Raw genomic sequence first — 26,592 nt, forward strand, 5'->3', positions numbered from 1 at the left:
TTAATTCAGTAAGAAATAATCTGCCAAATGGAGAGTTCAAATGAACTAGAAGGGAGGGCCAGAACAGTAGTCTAACGTTTTGGGAAAGTTTTGGTGAAGTGGTAAAACAGTATTACAGCAGTGCTGGCTATGTTATGGTGATGGTGAGGCGCTACACAAATTTGAGTCACAAGACGGGGACTTCAAAACGGCTCGTCAAGGTAACTGTACTGTTCAGATGGGTTAAATGTGAGAGCAGCTAAACTGAACCCTGCACACTGATTGTAGGTGTAGAACTTCTCATATAGCCTAATAATATGAACTCCGATATGGATTACAATTATGAATATTAAGGCTATACGCACTATAGGTTACACACATAGACACTCAAACATGCAAATTGGCAGAGTTATTATTTATTTGGACATCCCACATTATAGTCTTACTCTTATACGGACATCATACACACTCTCATTATATCCTATCCAATAGCATACACATCAACCTACTCAGATTTGTTACACACATAACTTGTCTCAATGTTCTAACATCTGTGGCATTGGCTCACAGGCAAACAGGCAAGGGAATAAAAAAAATATTGCTAGAACCTATTTCTTGAATTCTAAATATCAGACATTTGAAAGCTCTAGTTTTGACCTTCATAATACCTCTGATGGAAGTAACTTTACAAGCACCAATTATGGTCAATTTAGACTGAGAATAGAATCTAGTTATGGTAAGGGGTCAAATAAGTAGAGCTAGATATAATTGTAACGGTTTGGCAGATTATTTAAAAAAGATCAGTCTTTACATGGCTAAAGGGTAAACTAATATCACATATACTGTTTACAGGAAACTCACTCTACATCCTTAGATGAAGTTGCGTGGGAAAAGGAATAGGGTGGTGAAATAATTTTCTGTCATGGACAAAGGAACTCAAAGGGTGTGATGATATTAATTAACAAAAAATTTGATCTGAATTTGCAAATAGTCAGGAATGATTCGCAAGGAAGGTGGAATCCTTTTGAATATGAAAGTGGACGAAAAAGAGATTTGGCTCATTAATCTATATGGTCCAAATCAGGATGATCCACACCTCTTCGAAAACATTAACACCAATTTATTGAACTTACAAATGATCTAATCATTATGGTAGGACACTATAACACAGTGTTAAGTACCTCAATGGACCATAAATGTAATCACTCTACAAACTATCATCACCGTGCCCTTAAGGAAATCACAAATATTATGGACACATTAGAAATAGTGGATATTTGGAGACTAAAAAACCCCGACCTAGTGCCATATACATGGAGGAGACTTAATCAAGCTAGTCGTCTTGACTACTTTCCTGTCTCTTTCTCTCTTGCATCAAAGGTTGAAAAAAATGTAATAGGAGACAGAATGCGATCGGATCATCATCTAATTGGCATTCACATAACACATAACTTATAGATTTTCCACGTGGACGGGGATATTGGAGGACAACTTATTTTTAACTAAGACAAAATCATTTACAACTGAATTTTTCCAGTATAATATAGGTTCAGCAAATCCCCTTGTTGTTTGGGATACCTTTAAATGAACCTTCAGGGGTCATTCAATTCAATATTCATCCATATTAAAAAATCAGTTTCTGGCTAAAGAAACAAGACTAACAAGGGAAATCCATGAACTAATAGTACAGGTAGATAGCAATAAAAACGATACTACAGAGATAGAAAATAAGTTAGAGGAAAAACAAAAAGAACCTGAGGAACTTATTCAAGAATGATCTAAAGTAATCTATTAAAAAAATAAAGCAAACTGGATGGAATATGGAGAAAAATGCACAAAATTCTTCCTGAATCTCTAATATAGGAATGCTAACAAAAATAATGTGCAGAAACTCGTTACTGAAGACGGAGTCATCTATGATTCTCCAAATTATATTTTAAAAAAGGAAGCTAATTATTTTAGGCAGATGTTCTCTTTCCCACTGAATGAAGATTACGGTAAGGAATTCTTTCCAAATAATATAAGAAATGGAAAATTAACAAATGTACAGAAAGATCGGTGTGAAGGCCAAATTACAGAGGAATAACTTTGAGGCTATTAAATCCTTTCAGTCTGGAAAAACCCCAGGGCTTGATGGCATACCGGTAGAGGTATATCAGGTATTTTTTTTATATATTAAAAGCTCCATTGTTAGATTGTTTTAACTACTCCTATAGAAATGGTAGTCTGTTAGGTACTCAGCAGGAAGGTCTGATTTCTCTACTTTTAAAACAAGACTCAAAAAAAAAACAAGGAAATATTAAGACCCAGTCTATCTAAAAAACTGGAGGCCCCTTACATTTCAATGTTGTGATGCAAAAATACTAGCAAAATGCATAGCACTCAGAATTAAAAGGGTTTTACCAGGTATTGTTCATCCTGATCAGACAGGTTTTTTACATGGACGATACATTGGAGATAATATACGACAACTACTAGAAATAATAAAACATCATGAAACATATAAGAAGCCAGGAATGGTATATATAGCGGATTTTGAAAAGGCATTTGATAAAGTAAGACTAGATTTTATTTTTTCAATTTTGGTAATTCTCTTATAAAATGGGTAAAAAAAAGAATGTATAGCAACCCCAGGTGTAAAATAGTAAATAACGGCTACTTCTCAGAGAGTTTTGAATTGTCAAGAGAAGTTAAACAAGGGTGTCCGCAGTCACCATATCGATTCGTTATGGCCATCTAAATGCTATTAAAATCAGATCCAATAACAACATTAGAGGATTAGAAATCCAAGGCTTAAAAACAAAGGTGTCCATGTATGCCGATGACTCAAGTTGTATGTTAAGTCCACAAGCTAGATCCCTGCAACGTCTCATTAAAGATCTAGATAACATTTCTGTACTCTCTGGACTAAAACCTAATTATGATAAGTGTACAATATTACGTATTGGATCCTTAAAAATACAACTTTTACATTTCCTTGCAGCTTACCTATAAAATGGGCTGATGGTGAAGTAGACATACTCGGTATTCATATCACAAAATATATAAATAAGCTCTCCACAATGAATTTCAATAGAAAACTTGTAAAAATAGACAAGATCCTGCAACCATAGAGAGGTAAATACCTGTCTATTTATGGAAAAATTGCCCTGATTAACTCCTTAGTCATATCTCAGTTTACTCACTTACTTATGGCACTGTCTACTCCTGATGATTCATTTTTCAAATCATATGAGCAAAAAATATTTCGCTTTATTTGGGACGCTAAATCAGACAAAATAAAACGAGCCTATCTATATAATGAATATGAATTGGATGGGTTGAGATTATTAAATATAAAAGCACTAAACCTCTCTCTAAATGCTTCACTCATTCAAAAGTTTTATTTGAACCCTAAATGGTTATCTTTATTATTAATAAAAGCTCATCCATTGATCATTTTTTTATTTTTGCCTTTGTTTAGATTGCCATGTCTCATTTTCGATTAATTGAAAATTATTCTTTTTTCAGAGTATCTGTCTTTTTCAAACAAGCATTGCAGAGCTGGCTACAATTTCAATTTCATCCCCCTGTATTTATGGGAAAGATGTTTGAAAAGGGTATTTTGTTCTTAAATTATATTGTAAATTGTAATGGTAGAGTTATGTCCTTCATGGAGTTATCAGAATTGTGCGGGAAGGTCTGCTCAATCCAAGTGTACAACCAATTGATTACAGCATTGCCCCAAAAATGGAGGAGGCGGGTGGCAGTGGGAGGAGGGAGGGAACTGGTCTGTCTGCCCAATATAAAGGATCTAGGATTTTTTTTTGTTGTAATTATACTGTCAAGAGGATTAAAACAAGGCTGTCCATTTGTTTTAAATAAAAATAAAACTGAACTCTGCACACTGACTGTAGGTCTAGAACTTCTCATATAGCCTAACAATATGAACTTCTGCTAAATCTATTATTTATTGCAGTAAAAAGATACACCAATAGTGATTGGGGGAAAAAATCCATACAGTTACATATCGGGATACTATTTTTGAAGATATATCGTATCGTAAGCAATATATATATATTTTTTACATTGAATCGCAATAAAATCACAGTATTGACTCGCAATACATATAGAACTGCGAGAATTGCAAAACATGTCGTATCGGCAATTATGTATCGAGGAGGTCAGAGACCTGGCAGTGTGGTGCCAGAACAACAACCTCTCCCTCAATGTGAGCAAGACAAAGGAGCTGATCGTGGACTACAGGAAAGGTAGGACCGAAACAGGCCCCCCATTAACATTAACAGGGCTGTAGTGGAGCGGGTCGAGAGTTTCAAATTCCTTGGTGTCCACATCACCAACAAACTATTATGGTCCAAACACACCAAGGCAATCGTGAAGAGGGCATGACAACACCTTTTCCCCTCTCGGGAGACTGAAAAGATTTGGCATGGATCCCCAGATCCTCAAATAATTCTACAGCTGCACCATCGAGAGCATCCTGACCGGTTGCATCACCGCCTGGTATGGCAACTGCTCGGCATCTGAGCATAAGGCGCTACAGAGTGTAGTGCGTACGGCCTTGTACATCACTGGGGCCAAATTTCCTGCCATCCAGGACCTATATACTAGGCAGGGTCAGAGGAAGGCCCCCAAAAAATTCAAAAACTCCAGTCACCCAAAGACTGTTCTCTCTGCTACCGCACAGCAAGCGGTACCAGAGCGCCAATTCTAGGTCTAAAAGGCTCATTAACAGCTTCTACCCTCAAGCCATAAGACTGCTGAACAATTAATCAGATGGCTACCCTGACTATTTACATTGACACCCCTTTGTTTTTACACTGCTGCTACTCGCTGTTTATTATCTATGCATAGTCACTTTACCCCTAGCTACATGTACAAATTACCTCGACTAACCTGTACCCCTGTGCATTGACTCGGTAGCGGCACCCCTTGTATATAGCCTTGTTGTTGTTATTTTATTGTTACTTTTTATCAAATTGTTTACTTTAGTTTATTTAGTAAATATTTTCTGAACTCTATTTCTTTAACTGCATTGTTAGTTAAGGGCTTGTAAGTAAGCATTTCACGGTAAAGTCTACCGGTACACCTGTTGTATTTGGCGCAGGTGCCAAGTAAAATTTGATTTGATTTGATAATAGCATATTGTGAAGTCCCTGGCAATTCTCAGCCCTACCACCAAATGTAAACAGGAGTGGAGAAATATGATTTACTTTATTCAGCATCTTGAGAGAATGAATGCGCGGTTAGGAACCGTCTGTAAAGGTGCTATCTTTTTCAGCATAATAAAAGCTGATAGTATTTCAACCACATAGAATATGCATCCAAAACTAACTGAAATCTTATCAAAAACATGTTGGGTCATTTTAACAGCTTTAAATTTTCTTAAAACTGATTTAATTTTGAAATTCTGCAAATTGCATTTTCTCCCCGGTCCCTAAATGTCTTTGCCGTGCAAGAGAAGCAGGAACGAAAGAGAACAGAGAAAACAAACTTTATCGATGTCAACTACATTGAAGCATTTATTCTATAAATGTATGACATTATTCTGATGAGCAAGGGTTTATTTAGTCTTCTAGGGCAACAAGTAATGACCAAGAGTAGCTGCATGTATCTAACTACAGACAAGTTCATTGACTGACAAATAGTCTACCAAAATGTAAGGAAATTATAAGCAGTAACATATGCCTATCTAAAAAGGCCTGTCCAAAAAATCGTTCCACCTTCTCTGACTGTACAGCGCATTTTCTATATTGCGGGTTAGGGTCGGGTGGTTACGAATGGGTTGTTAGCAATTGCGGACGGGTGCAGGTGAACAAACAGCTGACCCGCGCATCACTAATGTTGACTACTTACCCTCATAAGGATAGGCACATGGCCCCTCCCCCGGTGTAGAGTACCTCCGCCACTGATGATAACTGGCCCTCTTGACCACCACCAGGCGTCCAGCCACGGACAGCTTCAGCTGGGACGCCCCGTACACCCCGTACAACGTATTCCCATTGCACCTCCACCACAGGGTCCGGAGGGGTGAGTCACACTCGAAGGTGCCCAGGGGCTGGGTGGAGTCGCTGATGTTCAGGCCCAGACAGAGGCTGCTACCCAGATTGAAGAGGCGGTGGCGAGACACCCACTTCCACAGCATACGGCGGGTGGGCCTCTCACAGCTCTCCAGGACCAGGTTAGAGGAGATGCAGCGCTTCAACTGGGTACTCTCCATGATGAACAGACCCTTGTCTGGGAATAGAGGGATTGATGGGTGGAAATGTAGGGTAGTGGTGAAGAATAATAGCATATTCTACTGAAAACTCTACTATGCTCTCTCTACGACACTAATATTGGTGTTTGTGCACTAAAAGGACCTGTCTTAAGGCTTCTGTATGCTCTGGTTCTGCTGGACCGAACGAGTGTGCTTGCGTACTCTCTTAAAAGACCTTTGCTTGAGAAGCCGTAGCTAGCATACACTTCCTCAAAACAGTCCAGATATCTGTCGTTAATTTTTAACGTTTTTGCAGAAATCTTAGTTGCACGATTTTAAATCCAACTAAGCTGTTTGGTGCAGTATTTCTCAAGTAAAGAAATGGCACGAATACGAGTAATCTATTGTTGAATGGCAACAAACACTTTATTGAAGAATCCCTACTGCTGCCCATTGACCGACAAAAGGGGTGTTGACTTCGGCTTGCCTCTAGAAAATGTTTTGTGCGCACGAACAGCCGAAACTATTCCCGAACGGTTTATTGTTCAGGGCCCATCCATGTCATTCTCCTATACACATGTCTGAAACAAGTGTGAATGTTTACAGGCTGCTAAAATGTATTATTAGTCATATGCATAATAACATTACAATAACAACATTACTACTAGCCTAGATTGTCATATCCAATAAACATTTCAAATTCAATGAGACTGGAGACTAGAGTTTAGGTCATCGGACAGACCTACTCCCTGTGCCCAATCAAACAGCATGTCTGAGCCTGTTTCTCTCTCTCTCTCTCTCGCTCTCTCTGTGTATGTTTGTGTGCCTAGTTAAATAAAGGTTCAATTAAAATAAAATAAAAATACGTGTGTCCTCCTGTCATTCCTTTTTTTGTGTGCATAATTTCATGACCCAATTTGAGCTATTTCCTGTTTACACCAGGGAAATCTACACTCTGCAGCCTACAGTTGCTATACTGTGCAAAGAGTCTATCCATGGTTACATTTACCTGACCCGAATCTGTCCGTCCCTCTACCCATAACAGCATCAACGTTGATGTTTTATTCTTTCTGACTTGTCCAATCTGATTCAGAAGCCTGTTGGTCACATAATGAGTCCATTCATTAATTGATCATGCATAATATGGACAACGTGTTCTTATTACGAAACCATTTTGCAGTACTTCCAGTCCAGATTACACAACAATTTAACTACCTTGTCCTATATTGTTTATTGTATTTTTCCATAATCGAAACCGAGGATAATACAAAGAATCTCGCCACGCATCCAGCGGCGCAGCGCTGTAGCCTACAGAAACCTATGCAAATATCTTGTCTTGCATGCAGTATACCACACTTACATACACAGGGAAACAATCGAGTTTTTCTTATTGTAGACTTCCTTGTCCTGACTTGCATGACTGACCTATCATTTCTAATTATATAAAATAAAACCTGGATAGTAGGTTACTAGTGGACTCATGTTGATGTTCGATGCAGCCTGAGCTGAACTTACTGTAGAGTTCGGAAAGATCTTTCTTCTCCAACACCACATCGTCTTCAATCGCACAGTCGCAGTTATTCACAAACACTATTGCACAGATTATCAAGAGCACTCCTAGAGATTCTGTACAGCGTGATAAATGTATTCTCATTTCGACGACAAATTGCGGAATAAAAAGGAAACAGTTCCGTGGTTGTTTTCCTCCTGAAGAACTTTCCAAAAGTTGGGTTAATCGCGACGTCACGGCCCAAGGTCTCTGCGGGGTAGTAAAGGAAGCATAGCCTAAATTTCTTCCAGACAATTTTTGGAGCGGGGGTCGGCTTTTCTGGTTTTTACACACGTTTTAGAAGAACACCGATAGTCTATTTCAAATAATACTCAACAACAGGCTTACATCATTTACACTGGCCGATAATAAATCAAAACACGGCGAACATGATGATGTGGCAACAACTCAAAAGTTCAACTTTATTTTTGCGCCTTACATTGAAGGTAATCCATTATTCTTCTCAAAATGAGTCCAATCAATATTACAATATTCAAGGCTCAGCCTCGATTCAAAACCCAAAACAAAACTTTTATAAAACAAAAAACATTAAACATTATTGCAGTAGTATCAAGCCTACTCAGTTTGTTCTCTCTTTTAGGCTACCTATGTCCCAAACCAAAATCTATCAAAAAAAGTAAAGATGTAGGATCATAATTTGAGCCAGTTTGCTACAGCAGGAAAATAATCCTGCAGAAACCAGAAATGTAAATAATTATGTGAATTACACATGGATATTGTTGTAGAGGTTTACATATTTTTAGTAAGGGAAAATCAAGTCTGAAATTTCAAAGCGGAAATTACAAACTTCAGAAACCTTTTTAAACCTCAAATACACAACAATTTTGACATTTCCTGCATTGCAGGAAAGTTCTCCTGCAACGGGGTGATCAAATTAAGATCCTAAATCTGTAACAATCTAAATGGGAAAATCCAGTGTTCAGTTCAGCAGAGTGTTTGTACCAGAGAGCAGCAAAATCAAAATCATTTCATTTAGAGATGATTCATAGCTAGACATTCCATTTTCTGTCTGCTGATATGAGATAGCATCCCTGAAGAAGATCCAGACCCTTTGGAGTGATACAATGTTGTACATTGTGGTGTTTACAGTTTGTCCTTACACCACACACACACATGCACATGCACACACACACACTGATGTCGGCATCAGCAGCCATCCATTGAATGAATATCAACTTTTGGTCCCCCTGCACTTTTATAAGTTACATTTTTAAACGTTGATGTCGAGCTTCTAAACAGAGGGTTTGTACCCTGTGGGAAAGAAAAAAACGGCTTAACAATAAAATTCTACAAGAATTTAAAAGCAATTGACATTAGACAGAGAAAATGAGGACAAGGACACCATCTTACCGACTGCCATTTAGCCTTTGCCCTCTCGGCCTCAAACTTGGCGACCTCATCGCGGTCGTGGACTGAGATCAACAGCTTCCACACCCCCAGCAGGATGAGGCCGATGGTGAGGATGGACAGAGAGACCCCCAGTACTATCATAGCTATGTTGGGGGGCTCAGGACAGTCTGGAGGGATGGAGAGAGAGAGACAGACACACAGTTACTTCCGTAGTCATCACAGAGACACTTTTTCAAGGTGTAATTGTAATAGCAAGTTTTTTTTAGCACTCTTGGCGAGATAAATTCGTTGCTCATTACAGTAACCGTTACCCTGGTTGTGATAGAAATGGGGAACTTTTATGCTAATGTTACGAATATATATTCTATATTACAGTGATCATTACAGTGATCAGACTCATCATTTGCTCCCGAGTGGCGCAGCGGTCTAAGGCACTGCATGTCAGTGCTTGAGGCATCACAACAGACAACCTGGTTCGATTCCAGGCTGTATCACAACCGGCCGTGATTGGGAGTCCCATAGGGCGGTGCACAATTGGCCCAGTGTCATCCGGGTTTGACCGGGGTAGGCCGTCATTGTAAATAAGAATTTGTCCTTAACTGACTTCTGTAGTTAAATAAAGGTAATAAAAAATAAATGTGGAAACAGATCATTAGGCATTCTGTTTCCAAGGTTTCCCACTGAGATTTTCACCTCTGCCTGTTAACTAATTCACTGTATGTATTGACCCAGTCCGATTCACTAAGCCCCTTTACATGTTGCATTAATTACTTTCGAGAAAGGACTGTAATAAAACGATTCGCCATCAACGTCTACTTCCACTTAAACGTCTGGCCTCGTTCCTTCGCTTACAACACCTTCATTCTCTCACTGTTCGTACTTTTATGTGACGTTCAAAAACCTTTCGGTGAATCTGGCCCCAAGGTGTGGGCGTTGACCTTACCGTACATCTTTAGATTATACACAGTGCTCCCTGCGTCTCCAGCCACCACACTGAAAGAGATGAAGCAGTTGTTCTCACTCTTTAGGGTACACAGCGTGGACCGGCTCTCATCGTATTCTGAAAAGGAATGTGGACACGTACACAGCTATGAAGATGGGATGAATGAATAAGCCACATATCAACTTCCCTCTGCATTGTAAGAGGACGTAAGAGGATACCCTCCTCTCTATTCTGCTGCCAATATGATTCCCATATCAAAGGCCAAGATCTATGTTGTGTGAATGTGTGTGTGTCACACCATTGTATTTCACATCTGAGTCCTGAAGATCTGGTGCGATAATCAGATACACCTCTCAGCTTGCATTAGTGTGAGCGGGTTCAAAATAAGCTCCCCTTTATAGGAACAAACCCTCAGAGTCAGGTCCTTGTATTTTCAACCAGCACCACAATAGCCCCGTCTGTAGGACATGGTAAATAATATGTTCCCCTTTGTCTAGCGTCAGGTGAACACTGGACCAAGACAGTGTTCTGATGGAGAGGGAGAGGGTTGAAGAGAGTGTGACGATAAGGGCAAAGAGAGACACCTGATGCAGGACGGGTCAGAATACCTCCAGATCTCTGACCCGTGGGGGAACTTTACATGCTAGTCTGTTCAGTACCCACGCAGGACAAACAACGTGGGGCGATCATATTAAACAGGGAAGAGGAAGGGCCAGGCAAGGGAAAGTTCCCCCAGAAACGTCTTCATCGGGGTTGGCAAGGAAACAATGTCCCCACTGGTTGCAAGAATAGTCCGGCATCAAGAATAGCAATCACACATTTGATTAAAACAAGTGGTCAATCTGGACAGGTCGGTGTAACGCTGTTTCGGCTGTCACTCTCTCTCTAGTTCTCATTTCACTCTTCACAATATTCATTTGAATCTTATCAGTCATGATTCGGCTACTCTTGTCTATAAACAGCTCAGACAGAAAGACAGACAGGTAGGAGTAACTGACCTGTGGAATTGTTGACGAAGACGTGAGGGACGCTGCACCTTTGGACACACTCCTCTGTGGCCTCGTCTTCTGCTTGGAGATGACACTCCACACAGGTCCTGAGGAACACACACACACACACACACACAACATCTGTCACGTGTTGAGTGCTGGCCTTAACAGGAGGGTTATTTGTGTTCCCTGATAAAGAGTGAACAGAAGAAGCCTTGGCCAGATTTCAGTTTGTTCCCGAGGCTGCTCTCTCTCTCTCTGTGTGTGTGTGTGTAGTCTAGCACATATTGGTGGTGTCAGATGGACTGTGTGTGACAGGTCCTTTACAATGGAGAAAGGAAATACTCCAGCACTGTTGTTGGCTGTCTTTTGATGCCCTCAGGAACAAGCAGACAAATTCAGACAAGATGAGGTGAACATTATATCCCAGTACTGAAAAGAGGCGACAAACCTGGCTAGGAAAAAGAAAAAGAAAAGACCGGCAAGAATCAATTAGTCAAATAAAAAGCGAAGGGCTTCGCAAAGCTGTAGGTAAACATGACTTGTTTTTATTGGACCTCAGAACAGTTTCTGCTGAACATGACCCAGGTTTCACAGGATGTGGGCTAGTGTGGAACAGGAACAAGGTTTCACAGGATGTGGGCTAGTGTGGAACAGGAACAAGGTTTCACAGGATGTGGGCTAGTGTGGAACAGGAACAAGGTTTCACAGGATGTGAGCTAGTGTGGAACAGGAACAAGGTTTCACAGGATGTGGGCTAGTGTGGAAAAGGAACAAGGTTTCACAGGATGTGAGCTAGTGTGGAACAGGAACAAGGTTTCACAGGATGTGGGCTAGTGTGGAACAGGAACAAGGTTTCACAGGATGTGGGCTAGTGTGGAACAGGAACAAGGTTTCACAGGATGTGGGCTAGCGTGGAACAGGAACAAGGTTTCACAGGATGTGGGCTAGTGTGGAACAGGAACAAGGTTTCACAGGATGTGGGCTAGTGTGGAACAGGAACAAGGTTTCACAGGATGTGGGCTAGTGTGGAACAGGAACAAGGTTTCACAGGATGTGGGCTAGTGTGGGCAAGACATTTGCTATAAGTGTTGGCATCTCATCACTTTCAGTACTATATTTATTTGCTGTAGTGTCTACAGTCGCTGTGGTCATGCCTGACACAGACGGCCTACAGTACCTTCAGAAAGTTTTCACACCCCATGAGATTTTCCACAATCTGCATTTTGTGTCACTGGCCTACAAACAATATGCCATCATGTCAAAGCGGAATTATGTTTTTACAACATTGTACTAATGAATTCAAAATGAAAAGCTGAAATGTCGTGAATCAATAAGGATTCAACCCCTTTGCTACGGCAAGTCTAAATAAGTTCAGGAGTAAAAATGTGCTTAACAAGTAACATGATGGATGCACTATGTGCCCAATAATAGTGTTTAATATGATTTTTCTTGAATGACTATCTCATCTCTGTAACCCCACACATACAATTATCTGAATGGTCCCTTAGTCGAGCAGTGAATTTCAAACACAGATTCAATCACAAAGACCAGGGATGTTTTCCAACGCCTTATTAATTACCCTCTACAAAGATTTTTTTTAAATTTTATTGTACCTTTATTTAACTAGGCAAGTCAGTTAAGAACAAATTCTTATTTCCAATGACGACCTAGGAACAGTGGGTTAACTGCCTGTTCAGGGGCAGAACGACAGATTTGTACCTTGCCAGCTCGGGGGTTTGAACTTGCAACCCAGTTACTAGTCCAACGCTCTAACCACTAGGCTACCCTGCTGCCCCAAGATACAGGCATCCTTCCTAACTTAGTTGCCTAAGAGGAAGGAAACCGCTCAGGTATTTCACCATGAGGCCAATGGTGACTTTAAAACAGTTACAGTGTAATGGCTGTGATAGGAGAAAACTGAGGATGGAACAACAACATTGTAGTTACTCCACAATACTAACCTAAATTACAGAGTGAAAAGAAGGAAGCCTGTACACAATACACATATTCCTAAACATGCATCCTGCTTGTAATAAAGTAAAAAAAATAAAAGTAAAACTGCTAAAAATGTGGCAAAGAAATTAACTTTATGCGCTGAATACAAAATGTTATGTTTGGAACAAATCCAACACAACACATCACTGAGTACCAGTCTTCAACCACTCCACAAATGTCTTGTTAACAAACTATGGTTTTGGCAAGTCGGTTAGGACATCTACTTTGTGCATGACACAAGTAATTTTTCCAAATATTGTTTACAGACATATTATTTAATTTATAATCTGTCTGTTAATGATTTCACTTATAATCTTCCAGAAAATGATGTCATGGCTTGAGAAGCTTCTGATAGGCTAATTGACATCATTTGAGTCAATTGGAGGTGTACCTGTGGATGTATTTCAAGGCCTACCTTCAAACTCAGTGCCTCTTTGCTTGACATCATGGGAAAATCAAAAGAAATCAGCCAAAACAATTGTAGACCTCCACAAGTCTGGTTCATCCTTGGGAGCAATTTCCAAACGCCTGAAGGTACCACGTTCATCTGTACAAACAAGAGTACGCAAGTATAAACACCATGGGACCACGAAGCCATCATACCGCTCAGGAAGGGGACTCATTCTGTCTCCTAGAGATGAACGTACTTTGGTGCGAAAAGCACAAATCAATCCTAGAACAACAGCAAAGGACCTTGTGAAGATGCTGGAGGAATCAGGTACAAAATTATCTATATCCACAGTAAAACGAGTCCCATATCGACATAACCTGAAAGGCCGCTCAGCAAGGAAGAAGCCACTGCTCCCAAAATGCCATAAAAAAAGCCAGACTACGGCATGGGGACAAAGATCATACTTTTTGGAAAAATGTCCTCTGGTCTGATGAAACAAAAATCAAACTGTTTGGCCATAATGAACATCGTTATGTTTGGAGGAAAAAGGGGGAGGCTTGCAAGCCAAAGAACACCATCACAACCGTGAAGCATGGAGGTGGCAGCATGTTGTGGGGGTGCTTTGCTGCAGGAGGGACTGGTGCACTTCACAAAATAGATGGCATCATGAGGGAGGACAATTATGTGGATATATTGAAGCAACATTTCAAGACATCAGTCAGGAAGTGGAAGCTTGGTCGCAAATGGGTCTTCCAAATGGACAATGACCCCAAGCATACTTCCAAAGTTGTGGCAAAATGGCGTAAGGACCACAAAGTCAAGGAATTGGAGTGGCCATCACCAAGCCCTGAACTCAATCCTATAGAAAATGTGTGGGCAGAACTGAAAAAGCATGTGCGAGCAAGGAGGCCTACAAACCTGACTCAGTTACACCAGCTCTGTTAGGAGGAATGGGCCAAAATTCACCCAATTTATTGTGGGAAGCCTGTGGAAGGCTACCCGAAACTTTTGACCCAAGTTATACAATTTAAAGGCAATGCTCCCAAATACTAATTGAGTGTATGTAAACTTCTGACCCACTGGGAAATAAATCATTCTCTCTGCTATTATTCTGACATTTCACATTCTTAAAATAAAGTGGTGATCCTAACTGACCTAAGACAGGGAATTTTTACTAGGATTAAATGTCAGGAATTGTGAAAAACGGAGTTTAAATGTATTTAGCTAAGGTGCATGTAAACTTCCGACTTCAACTGTATATGACCCATTGGGAAACTGGACAGGTGTGTGTTCTTCTTACCTAGCAGAGCTACAGGTGTCTCCACAGGTAGGGCACTTTTCACAGGTGTCTCCAGAGGCTCCGGGCATGGAACACACACACTTCCCGCACACACACTTCCCCCGTCCGCTGCACAGCGCTCCGTCCTCCGACACACACATGTCCCTGCTGCTGCTGCAGTTACAGTACTCCCCCGTCCAGCCGCTCTGACACACACACTCGCCGCAGTCACAGTCCCCGTGACCTACACACACACACACACACACACACATTAGCTTGCAAGAAAGTAACTGCAGTATATCCTGCTGCAATAGGTCATGTGTTATATTACTGTGTCACTGTGATGTCAGTACATTGTCTGTTTTCATCAAAAGAGGAAGAGGTGAAACCATAATGCTCATCACGTACACACCTCCACAGAGGACCCCTCGGAACCTCACACACGAGAAGTCGTCACACTCGCAGTAGGCCCCGTAGACGCGTCCAAAACTAGACGGGTGACACACACACTGGCCGCAGTAACACTCCCCTTGCCCGCTACAGGACTCAAGAGCGCCACTTTCCTTGCAGTTACTGCTCTGGACGCTCTCCTCCGTACACTCACACTTGGAGCCCATGTACCCAGGATTACACAGACAGGAGCCACACTCCAGAGATCCCCGGCCCAGACTGCAGTGGCTGCTGTTGGGCTCGGGGGTCTGCTGACAGGCACAGGAACACAGGGACTCCAGGTCTATCTCCAGGGGGTCCTGAAAGCCCACCGGTTTGATGAGGAAACGCTGGGGACCGTCGAGACACTCAGAGAGTTCTACAGTCACGTTGAAGGAGACCTGGGAATCACAGAGATTGAAGGGTGGTGGATGTTATAGCATTCATGCTTTCAGGTGGCTGTATAGTCAGTTGGAAACTTGTTTACGACAAGAGGAAAAATATGGGAATATTGTTCTTGAATTTCACTGACCAACTAACCAGCAAAATAGGAACAAACCGTGTCTCCAGCTTTGACGTTGGAGCATCGTTTCTGTCCAGGTAATACCGTCCCATCCTGACAGATCGCTGTGAAGGAGATCTGTAGATCCTCCGTGTCTCCTAGTACCTCCAGTTCTATCTCAGACCGCAGCTCCTGGAAACACAAAGGTAACCTATAACGGGGTCATGGTCAGGTCCTAGCCCTGTGTGTGTCTGTGTGCACGTGAGTGTGTGTGTGTGTGTGTGCGTGAGTATGTGTGTGCGTGTGTGAGAGAGAGAGAGAGAGAGAGAGAGAGAGAGAGAGAGAGAGAGAGAGAGAGAGAGAGAGAGAGACACCGAGAGAGAGAGACCGAGAGAGAGAGACCGAGAGAGAGAGACCGAGAGAGAGACCGAGAGAGAGACCGAGAGAGAGAGAGAGACCGAGAGAGAGAGAGGAGAGAAAACCATTATAAGCTTCTGCAACCACTGACTTATCACCCACTTTCTAAGGCTACGGTATGCTCCAACACCGCTAAGGTTTACCCAGCTGGGCCTATTCATTTCTAATCTTCCACTATATAGGTAAGTCCCTTTCTCTGAGCGGTGTGAGTCATGATCCCAGTAACTTCCCAGGTATTCCGTCAAGCTCCCAGGTATCCCAGGTGTTAGTAGCCAATCACCACAGGGTACAGTGAGGTAGATATGACTCTTCAGACTTTTTCTCTTAGTAAACACAATGTTGACAGAGTACTTGACATTTTTGATCTTTTCAGTTCCTTCAGGCCTTCGGGGAAGATGTGGTCTGCGTGATGCGTGAGAGAAAAAGCTTGAGCCGAGACACTGCTGGAGCAGTAGTGTACTCACTGTACAGTGTACTATGACAAGCACTAAATCAATATCTAGTTATCCCCAAAATAAGCTACATTGGTAATGTGGCTAACCCCTTAATAGCATTCACATAAAGTATGTCCTGTACATTTCTTATTATGCTAGATGATAGATGCTAAGTGCTTGCCATTAGCTCGGTATTGAATAAAGCTCTCAGTGAAGCCCCTTGGCATAGCTAGATGTGACTTGGCTATGGTAGGCTGTTCAGGAAGTGTCTCATGAAATTATTAGAAGCTGTGGGTCTGCTCTCATCACCCTCAACGCTCAAGCACACACACCACTCGTGCATACCCTCGTGCATACACTCGCACACACACACACACGCTGCCTGTAGGCCTGAAGCCAATAGGGATTAGACTATAGGGAGGAACACACGACACAGGATGAAACAGCAGGGGCGAGTACAGACCTGCTGACAGCATACAGAGGTGCAGAGAGGAAAGGGAGAGGGGGGGAAGGAACGGAGAGACAGGGATGAGAGGGGGCAAGGAGAGGGGTGGTGGGGAGAGGAGGGAGAGAGACGAGATAAACAGAAAGGAAGCCGAGGCAGCTAGTCAGAGGTCACTAAGGCCACGTACTCAGCAAGTCTCAATAGTCCTGCTAACTAACAAACACACTGTACTCCCACAGTGACAGAATCGGACTCTTACTTTATACGCCGTCACAATCAGTTCCAGGATGTTCCTTGAATCGGATTCCAGAACCCCCACCGTGGCACCAGGTATGAAACTTGCATAGTTCTGTGATAAAACACACAACAGACACACTGTTACTGTTTATGTAGGTTGGGCGACCAATCACAGCAACATCATAAGGAAATAGGTTCTACCCAAAACAGGAAGAAGAGAGCACTTGTTCCAACACGCCCACAGAGAGCACTTAGCGAATCAAACATGCTAACCTCAACGATACACAGAGATACAAGTTCCTTCTCCATTCCATAACCGGCTTACCGCAATACCTGGTTTCCACCCGGTGTTTTCTGACAGGTAAACGTCACATTGCTGTTGGGAAAAGGACAATGGAGGGAGAAGGAGAAGTTCTCACCTCATAGTTGTGTTTCTGATTTTCCGTCACAGCGAATATAAGCAGGATATTGTTGTCCACCAGTTTATCCATCAGCTGTCCCAGAGTTGGGTATTCCTGGACGGACAAAGTCAGTATTTTTAAAACCTCAGACCACTGTATTTCATCCCAATGAATGAAACAATTACATGTATTTCTAAAGCCCTTTTCACATCAACAGTAATAAAAAAGTGATTTACAGTCACCCGGCCTAGGCCCCAAAGAGCCAGTAGTCTTTACAGTAAAGGGACACTCCTTCACCATGGACAGGAATGAAAGCCATGTTATAGTATCATAAACAGTGAATCATAGTATTACAACCCCAGTCATAGAAATAATAAATGAATCTGATGGGACTGTCCCCTTACCAGATGGGCAGCCATAGAGTATTCATTGTTGCTGTCCAGATGGCACTCCCCGTCGTTAGGGACGACGATGCCTGACATCTTGCTGTCCATCCCAAAGTGAGAGTCGGCGTCGCTCACAAACACCAGCAGACGCATGGAGTCGTTCCTCCAGCCTATCTTGTCCTAACAGGAAGAGATGAGAGATTATTACACTGCACTAATACAATAGTCCATTGTCAAAGAACACCTGAAGTTGCCTTGAAAAATCAAGATATTCTATTCTGCAGTATTATTTTCTATTCAGCTCTATTCCATTCTGTTAAAATGGGTACCATCTTACAAATCAAACCTGAACCACAGACCCTCTCACTTACCCCACAGACAGCAGCCTGCATAATGGCATCGAAGCCACACTCCGGCAGGTCGATGTTGGCAGACACACGCTGGTTGGTGATGATATTGTTGAACTTCTCTGTGCTGCTGGTGAGAGGTAGGATGTGTTTGTATCCAAACGTTGGCAGACAGCTCTCATCCACACTCCTGCATGGGAATACCATAGAGAAACTTAGCGAATTACATCTATGACCAGGGTTCCACTCTAAGACAAATTCAAAATAAGAGAACTTTCCATGACTTTCCATGTCTACAGATAAGACTTCGAGGGCCAAATATTTCCATCACTGTTTAACTAATTCATCATTACTAGTTATTACTATTACTTACAACAAGTAAGCTTGCTATAAACATACTCAAAAACATTGTGTCGTTTACTAAGCTCTTTTAGTGAGAAAATCTGTCTCTTCCACAGAAAGATGGTCCTTTGTAGCTTAGTTGGTAGAGTATGGCCCTTGTAACGCCAGGGTAGTGGGGTTTGATTCCCGGGACCACCCATACATATGTACACATGACTGTAAGTCGCTTTGGATAAAAGTGTCTGCTAAATGCATATATTATATTATTATATAAAGAAAGTGATCTTCATTTGTACTTCAACCATAGTGTTACAAATGGTTTTCATTGAATTTCTCACAACCATACTGTACCCTACCTACAAGGGTTCTCCAGTTCTCCAGGAGTGATCTTAATGAACGGGAGGACTGGTTTCTCAACGAAGGACCCGAATCCAAGTCTGAATTTACTGGTGAGCTTTGCCATCTCTTTGGACAGGGTGGAGCCCAAGTCTTTAATCATCTCCAGGTCGTCAATCATGGAGGCTGAGAGGTCCATCAGGTAGTAGATGTCTACAGGGTAGTCCTCTGTCTGCTGCACACTGATCTGGAAGGTCACCTCACTGCCTGAACAAAAAAATAAGAAATAGAATATAGTGTTTTCTGTCTCTCTCTCGCTCTGGGTTGCGTTCAGTTCAAGGGATGACCATGCGAGTGATAAAGATAATAACATGAATAGAATTTATGTGAAAAATGGTGTGAAAATATTAATTAAACATCCTTCATTCATCCAAAATAGTTTCTAAATCAACTTCAAATCACCGCCAGGCCAACATGTACACACAGTGTGAGCAGTGAGCAGTGTACCCAATGACTGTATAAATAATGGACACAGCGACTGCCCCCAGGTCTCCATCAGTAACTGTATAAATAATGGACACAGCGACTGCCCCCAGGTCTCCATCAGTAACTGTGTAAATAATGGACACAGCGACTGCCCCCAGGTCTCCATCAGTAACTGTATAAATAATGGACACAGCGACTGCCGCCAGGTCTCCATCAGTAACTGTATAAATAATGGACACAGCGACTGCCCCCAGGTCTCCATCAGTAACTGTGTAAATAATGGACACAGCGACTGCCCCCAGGTCTCCATCAGTAACTGTATAAATAATGGACACAGCGACTGCCCCCAGGTCTCCATCAGTAACTGTATAAATAATGGACACAGCGATTGCCCCCAGGTCTCCATCAGTAACTGTATAAATAATGGACACAGCGACTGCCCCCAGGTCTCCATCAGTAACTGTATAAATAATGGACACAGCGACTGCCCCCAGGTCTCCATCAGTAACTGTATAAATAATGGACACAGCGACTGCCCCCAGGTCTCCATCAGTAACTGTGTAAATAATGGACACAGCGACTGCCCCCAGGTCTCCATCAGTAACTGTATAAATAATGGACACAGCGACTGCCCCCAGGTCTCCATCAGTAACTGTATAAATAATGGACACAGCGACTGCCCCCAGGTCTCCATCAGTAACTGTATAAATAATGGACACAGCAACTGCCCCCAGGTCTCCATCAGTAACTGTGTAAATAATGGACACAGCGACTGCCCCCAGGTCTCCATCAGTAACTGTGTAAATAATGGACACAGCGACTGCCCCCAGGTCTCCATCAGTAACTGTATAAATAATGGACACAGCGACTGCCCCCAGGTCTCCATCAGTAACTGTATAAATAATGGACACAGCGACTGCCCCCAGGTCTCCATCAGTAACTGTGTAAATAATGGACACAGCGACTGCCCCCAGGTCTCCATCAGTAACTGTATAAATAATGGACACAGCGACTGCCCCCAGGTCTCCATCAGTAACTGTATAAATAATGGACACAGCGACTGCCCCCAGGTCTCCATCAGTAACTGTATAAATAATGGACACAGCGACTGCCCCCAGGTCTCCATCAGTAACTGTATAAATAATGGACACAGCGACTGCCCCCAGGTCTCCATCAGTAACTGTATAGATAATGGACACAGCGACTGCCCCCAGGTCTCCATCAGTAACTGTATAAATAATGGACACAGGGACTGCCCCCAGGTCTCCATCAGTAACTGTATAAATAATGGACACAGCGACTGCCCCCAGGTCTCCATCAGTAACTGTATAGATAATGGACACAGCGACTGCCCCCAGGTCTCCATCAGTAACTGTATAGATAAGGGTTTACCAGTTCTGAGTTTGAGGGCCATCTTCTGTGGTGAAATCTGGGTGCTGTTTGTATTCCCCGTCTTCTTCCCGAGAGGCTGGTCCCGGAGGACCTCGGAGTTGGTCACAGGAAATTCTACCTGGTCCTGGGGACAGCCTCTCCCTAGGAGGAGGTACGGCGTGTCACATCGCTCACTAATTAAAAACGAGTCTGTGAAATTCTGAGAGGTTAAAAACACCACAAGGTTTTACTCCCACATTACAACCAATCTGACACAGAGACTCTAACATATTTATCTGGTGTTTCGTCAGTCAATAGTTATATTCATACTATAGTACTAACTAAAAAGGTAGAACTTCTGAAGATCATTTACAAATATTGTCATCATTAAATCATTGAACAATATTTGTTTGACTCTGCACTGCAATTTGCTCCATCAACAACATGTCATATCAGTATTCCATATCAAGTTAGGCTAGTTGTACATTTATGAATTCATGACACGTTTTCCTGCTGGACTGCGTTCCTCAACAGGCTGTGATTTTATTTGGCCCCCAAAGTTCTGTGCAAAATATAGATATATAGTTTTATATATATATATATATATATACACACATTTCGTTCTTGGACATAAAAGACTGTAAAATCAGCAGGAAATGACGTCAAAGTTATTTTTATTCAGGAAATCTGTTCCCTAGTATTCCCACGCATAAATAGAGAGGTATATGTGATCGTATCCCAATGCAATTCAAGTTTGAAATGATTATGTTTTTGTCAAATATTTTATCTGTTTGGAACTCTTGCGGTCAATGTGCAGTGCACACATTATTTAGAACTATAATGCGGCCCCCCGACCATGCGCTCAAGGAAAAATCGGCCCATGGCTGAATGTAATTGGGTTCCCCTGCCCTAGATGTATAGCCTACCTCTTGTGTGCACCATGCACAGTGGGGACCCAGCTGGAGACACTCGTCACAAGTCACTGCGCTGCCAACCGAACATGTTCCTACATGGACACCACACGGAGAATATAGAATATAGAAGTGGTCAGCGTGGTTGGCCGTGTCTAGCACGGGTTACATTTTCTCACGGCACTGCTGCCTGGCATATAGTATATCAGTATATGAGTGATTGTTTCGTGCCTCTGTCTTTGTGATGCGCCTGGTTAATTTGCGCCTGAATAACTAGAGCAAATGATAGGTTATGTTATCATGATACATCACAATAATAATTGTGTGTTTGCGTGCGTGCGTGCGTGGGGTTATAAATAAATATTTGTATATATAAACCACTGGATCAATCTTTGTATATATAAACCACTGGATAAAATAAACTAATTTAAATGTAATCAATACATTGCATTCATGTATGACGTGAAATATTTACCTCTATAAAAGTATAATAAAGCTGTTATAATCTAGGGAAAAATCTGGATATATTGCAGTTACATGTAATCTCAAAAGGAGAAGTTACTGGAGTTATTTCATCAAAGCCATTCGATCCGGTCTCTAGTCTTACCCTCCACGTTGTTGATCCAATGCCGAAGAATCAGGAGCAGAAGTACAGCAATCCCCATTGGTCCTCGCGGTTACTGCTATAGGGATATGAAAGAACAACAAAACATTCTCTGGCACTCTCATTTGTAGAGTAAAATTAACAAAACAAGTAGGTATTTCCAGCCTTAGTAAACTTCTCTTGGTATCACTGTCTAGGCTAAACGACAAGAGAATGCGCCGTCTTTCTTACCTGGCAGGAAAGACGTTGAGTGCCTCCGTGGTTCAGACATTCTTACCTGCCCAGCCTTTTATGTTCACTTCCGTACAGGTGAGAACATAAACGGAACGGGACTACAGAGAGTGAGTGAGAAGTGAGTGTGCGGGCGTGAGCAATGAGTGAAGTGAGGCCGGACAACGGGTACATTGATTTCGGTTTTTATTTCAATGGAAGATTATTTGATAATCGAAATATAACAGAAATGAGCTTATTTTTACATATATATATCTTTTTAAATCAATGTTATTTTGTAAGCCTGCAATCTCAAACTGTTATAACAAATATTGAAATGCAGGTTATGGGGATAAATGATCAAATCCATATAACTATTTGTGCGCACAAAATAACAACTTTGAAATAGCGTTTAAAAATGGGGAAATAGCATGTTTCATTCTGCCTTTTTAAATCAACCTGTTATGTATCCTAGGACTGATCATTCTTAACTTGAAATCTGCCATGACAGAAATTATTCCCTCTTTACTGGACCTCTGATTCACTGCTAAATATATAGGCAGGTGTTGAAACGTTGAATATGAGTATTGATGCAGGCCATAGTATTTGTACGGTGTGTAAATTGACTTATGCTTATACACGGGTAATTCCCTTGTATTAATTGCCTCATGACCTATAATGACAAGCTGATTACATACCTAGGCCAGTAGCCCTATTCCCTAGTGATCACAAATTAATATAATATTAGCCATTTAGCAGACACTTGTTTACAAAGCGGCAGAGTCATGCGTGCATACATTTTACATATGGGCGGCTCCAGCGGGAATCATACGCACCACCTTTGTCATTGCGAGCACCATTCTTTATCGACTGAGCCACACAGGACCAAATGAACTGCACCAAGTCAAATCCCTGCGGTTGTAAAACATCATACTTTCGAACTTCCAGGATGTGCAACAGAACAATACCCATAGTTCAGTGGGTCATGACTGCCTGTCCGTCGACCTTGTTGCATTATATGTCAAATCATTCATTCACTGCCTTCTCCTTGAAATGTATTATATCGTGGCACACATTGTCTTGTCTGTAGCATTTTTGCACTATTACAGGTCTCCATCAACTGTTGTTTATTGGCTTTAACGTCATACTCTATTCTATGTTGCATTTACCCATAAAGCAAGGTGATTGTTGAGCTGTGTATAAAGGGGGGTGTAGTAGGCCAACGTGATAACCATTGTTTATAGGGACAAACAACTGTCCAGACGTGCCAGACCATAAGTCATTACCCCTGAATTACCCAGACGAGATAACCCCTGAATTACCCAGACGAGATACTGCAACTGAAAAAAATATGTTAATATTTAATACGACCAACCCCTCAGAAATGTGCGTATCTCAAGGGTTACTTTCGATTTAATGATTAACAGTAGGCACAAAAACTACGTCTCGGGCTCATTTGAAAAGTAGTCTATTGCTCAATACAAATATCCTCATAAGTTTATGTGTGTGTGTGTGTGTAACCTGTGAGTGAATGGGCGGCGAATGTGTGTGTGCGTAGACCATGGAGTGTGTGTCTTTACATGCAGTGTGTGTAGGTGGTGAACAATTGACAGCTGCAGTGTGGATTTCTCAGCTCGTCCGTTCCAGACGGATTATCCTACTAAAGCAGCATCACACCCCTCCGAATCGCAGTAAGCCCCTCATCTGTTACTCCAAACCCCCTCCTCTCCTTCTCTGTTACTCTCCCCCTCTCCTCTGCTCCCTACTCCTCTCATATGTACTCATCTCTCCATATGATTCTTCCATTATAATCTCTACTCTACTCGTCTTCTCTCCAGTCTTCCGCCACCGTCATCCTTTCGCCTCTCCTCCTCCACCCCTAGAGGCGCCCAGCTGTCTGTCATTCCCGCTGTCATCCCATCTCAGCTGATGGATGGAGTGACAGTGGAATGACAGCACGTGTCCTCTGCCACTTTGGAGCTCCCTCCATTCTCTATCTGACTAGAGGACAAACATTTGTACAGTTGTGCCACAGCTGTTCAGAGAACGTACACAGGCCACCCATAAACACCTTTAAAACATACACTAGTGTGACCTTTTAAAATATGATCTGTTGCTATCTGACAACTCAGCTATCCATTCATTCATTAAATTGTCCTACCTAATTGTCCCACCTAATTGTTCTACCTAATCCACTCAGGTCATTCATTAAATTGTCCTACTTAATAGACCTACTTTACCATGTCCATTCTTTCATTAAATTGTCCTACCTAACCAGCCCAGATATCCATTCTTTCATTCAGTGTCCTACCTAACCAGCCCAGATATCCATTCTTTCATTCAAAGTGTCCTACCTAACCAGCCAGTGTCCCAAAAAAGTGTTCTCCAGCATGTCAATAAGCCAATCTTTGGGTCAGATGGTCATGTCTAACCATACTGAGAGAAATAGAAAAACACTTCTGCTCATCTTCATTGTTGCTTTCCCAAGGTTTCATTCCCACCATCAGTCACATTGTGAGGGAAGGAAGACTCTCCCACACGAAACCTGCCAGCATTCCGAACTAGACTCCAACCTCTACTTCCGTTGTTGAGACATGAACATGATATTGGCTTGGTCAAGTTAAAGGATTCATAAGAAACTGAATCCTAGTCATTACTCCTAGTCATTCCTTACAATGAGCTACCTGCTCCGGGTTGTACGCAGTGCTGTGTGATATGATATCACAGATATATCAGTGTGTGTGTGTGTGTGTGTGTGTGTGCCGGGCGGGCCGTGTCAACACACAGTACATTACAACGGTCGGCACTGCAATGAGACAACTCACCTACATCAGGGCCCTCCTCTGGTACCATGCTGCCCTGTCAAAGGGGAGCTGCGTCCTTGTCGCCGCCTGAAAAATGAGGGGAGAGGAATCAGGGAGACGCCGCCACTGCCGCCGGCCCTCAAAACGTCCAGTTCCAACTGCAGCCCTGGGCAGGAGTAACTATAAACCTACAGTAACAGACAGCTTTATGAAGCATGACGCTGTCTGTCCCTCTCACCCTCCCCACTGCCCATGCTCCCAGGCTGATGGGGGTGGAGGGGTGCTGATGAGTGATGGCAGCAACTGCTGGTGGGTCTGAGACACACAAATAACAGCCGCCTTCATTAGAGAGGGACGGCAGCAGAGTGGCAGTGATCCAGATTGACTGACAGGCCAAATGTGCCAGTGTTGCCCTCTCTTGGTTGACGCAGTAGGCTACAGCTCCCTGTGAGGAGCTCGTGTCAAGTATTTGTTGTTTATGTTGCGGTCTTGTGTTTGGAAGTGAATCGCAAGCCCAGTGAGTTAATTGAAACAAGTGCAGAGGAGGGTCAGAGATGGAAGGAGTGACTGTGTATTAATGTTATCCCTTCCCTATGGTGCTATGATTGGAATGTGTGTGTGTGTGTATAAAAGAGATACAGAGAGAGAGAGAGACCGAGAGAGAGAGAGACCGAGAGAGAGAGAGAGACCGAGAGAGAGAGAGACACCGAGAGAGAGAGAGAGAGACCGAGAGAGAGAGAGACCGAGAGAGAGAGAGACCGAGAGAGAGAGAGAGACCGAGAGAGAGAGAGACCGAGACCGAGAGAGAGAGAGAGACCGAGAGAGAGAGAGAGACACACCGAGAGAGAGAGAGACCGAGAGAGAGAGAGACCGAGAGAGAGAGAGACCGAGAGAGAGAGAGAGGCCGAGAGAGAGAGAGAGAGAGAGACCGAGAGAGAGAGAGACCGAGAGAGAGAGAGACCGAGAGAGAGAGACACAGAGAGAGAGAGAGACCGAGAGAGAGAGACCGAGAGAGAGACCGAGAAAGAGAGAGACCGAGAGAGAGAGAGACCGAGAGAGAGAGAGAGACACAGAGAGAGAGACACCGAGAGAGAGACCGAGAGAGAGTGACACCGAGAGAGCGACCGAGAGAGAGACACAGAGAGAGAGAGAGAGAGAGACCGAGAGAGAGAGCGACCGAGAGAGAGAGACCAAGAGAGAGAGAGACCGAGAGAGAGAGAGAGAGACCGAGA

At 42.6% G+C, this 26,592-nt stretch overlaps 2 protein-coding genes across 7 annotated transcripts in view; both read right to left on the reverse strand.

The window, feature by feature from the left end:
• Window positions 1-8,000, reverse strand: part of LOC110528811 (secretory phospholipase A2 receptor-like) — a 30,137-nt gene extending 22,137 nt beyond the window's left edge. Inside the window, exons 1-2 of the mRNA XM_036984416.1 lie at window positions 7,694-8,000; window positions 5,836-6,216 (exon numbers count right to left, since the gene is read on the reverse strand). Of these exons, the coding sequence (XP_036840311.1) occupies window positions 5,836-6,216; window positions 7,694-7,832 (520 nt within the window). The 5' untranslated portion in view covers window positions 7,833-8,000. The remainder of the gene's footprint in view (window positions 1-5,835; window positions 6,217-7,693) is intronic.
• Window positions 8,001-8,125: 125 nt separating this feature from the next.
• LOC110528812 (integrin beta-6) lies at window positions 8,126-25,586 on the reverse strand. Of its 6 annotated transcripts, none has more exons than XM_036982910.1 (16): window positions 25,382-25,581; window positions 22,350-22,422; window positions 21,758-21,837; window positions 20,853-21,051; window positions 18,995-19,241; window positions 18,321-18,486; window positions 17,968-18,129; window positions 17,582-17,677; window positions 17,185-17,274; window positions 15,687-15,821; window positions 15,111-15,528; window positions 14,720-14,942; window positions 11,040-11,137; window positions 10,042-10,158; window positions 9,099-9,265; window positions 8,126-8,999 (listed from the first exon to the last, which is right to left on the reverse strand). In XM_036982910.1, exons 2-16 carry the CDS (start codon window positions 22,405-22,407, stop codon window positions 8,895-8,897), a joined length of 2,361 nt encoding a protein of 786 aa, XP_036838805.1. In that variant the 5' UTR covers window positions 22,408-22,422; window positions 25,382-25,581; the 3' UTR covers window positions 8,126-8,894. The 6 variants fall into 6 exon arrangements, with proteins under 6 accessions (XP_036838805.1, XP_036838803.1, XP_036838804.1 ...); XM_036982908.1 differs by having other exon boundaries at window positions 22,350-22,425; XM_036982909.1 differs by lacking the exon at window positions 25,382-25,581 and adding an exon at window positions 22,578-23,956 and having other exon boundaries at window positions 22,350-22,425.
• Between the last annotated feature and the right edge of the window lie 1,006 nt (window positions 25,587-26,592).

This window comes from Oncorhynchus mykiss, chromosome 7 (assembly GCF_013265735.2).
Source record: "Oncorhynchus mykiss isolate Arlee chromosome 7, USDA_OmykA_1.1, whole genome shotgun sequence".
NCBI classification, from domain to species: domain Eukaryota; kingdom Metazoa; phylum Chordata; class Actinopteri; order Salmoniformes; family Salmonidae; genus Oncorhynchus; species Oncorhynchus mykiss.

Bases quoted from the DNA above. Each gene is read 5' to 3' on its own strand.
- LOC110528812 (XM_036982910.1), bottom strand. From the start codon at position 22,407: ATGGGGATTGCTGTACTTCTGCTCCTGATTCTTCGGCATTGGATCAAC. The intron at 21,838-22,349 runs GTAAGACTAGAG...GTGTCCATGTAG, and splicing joins TTGGATCAACAACGTGGAGG to GAACATGTTCGGTTGGCAGC. The intron at 17,275-17,581 runs GTGAGAACTTCT...GTTTTATCACAG, and splicing joins ATCAGAAACACAACTATGAG to AACTATGCAAGTTTCATACC.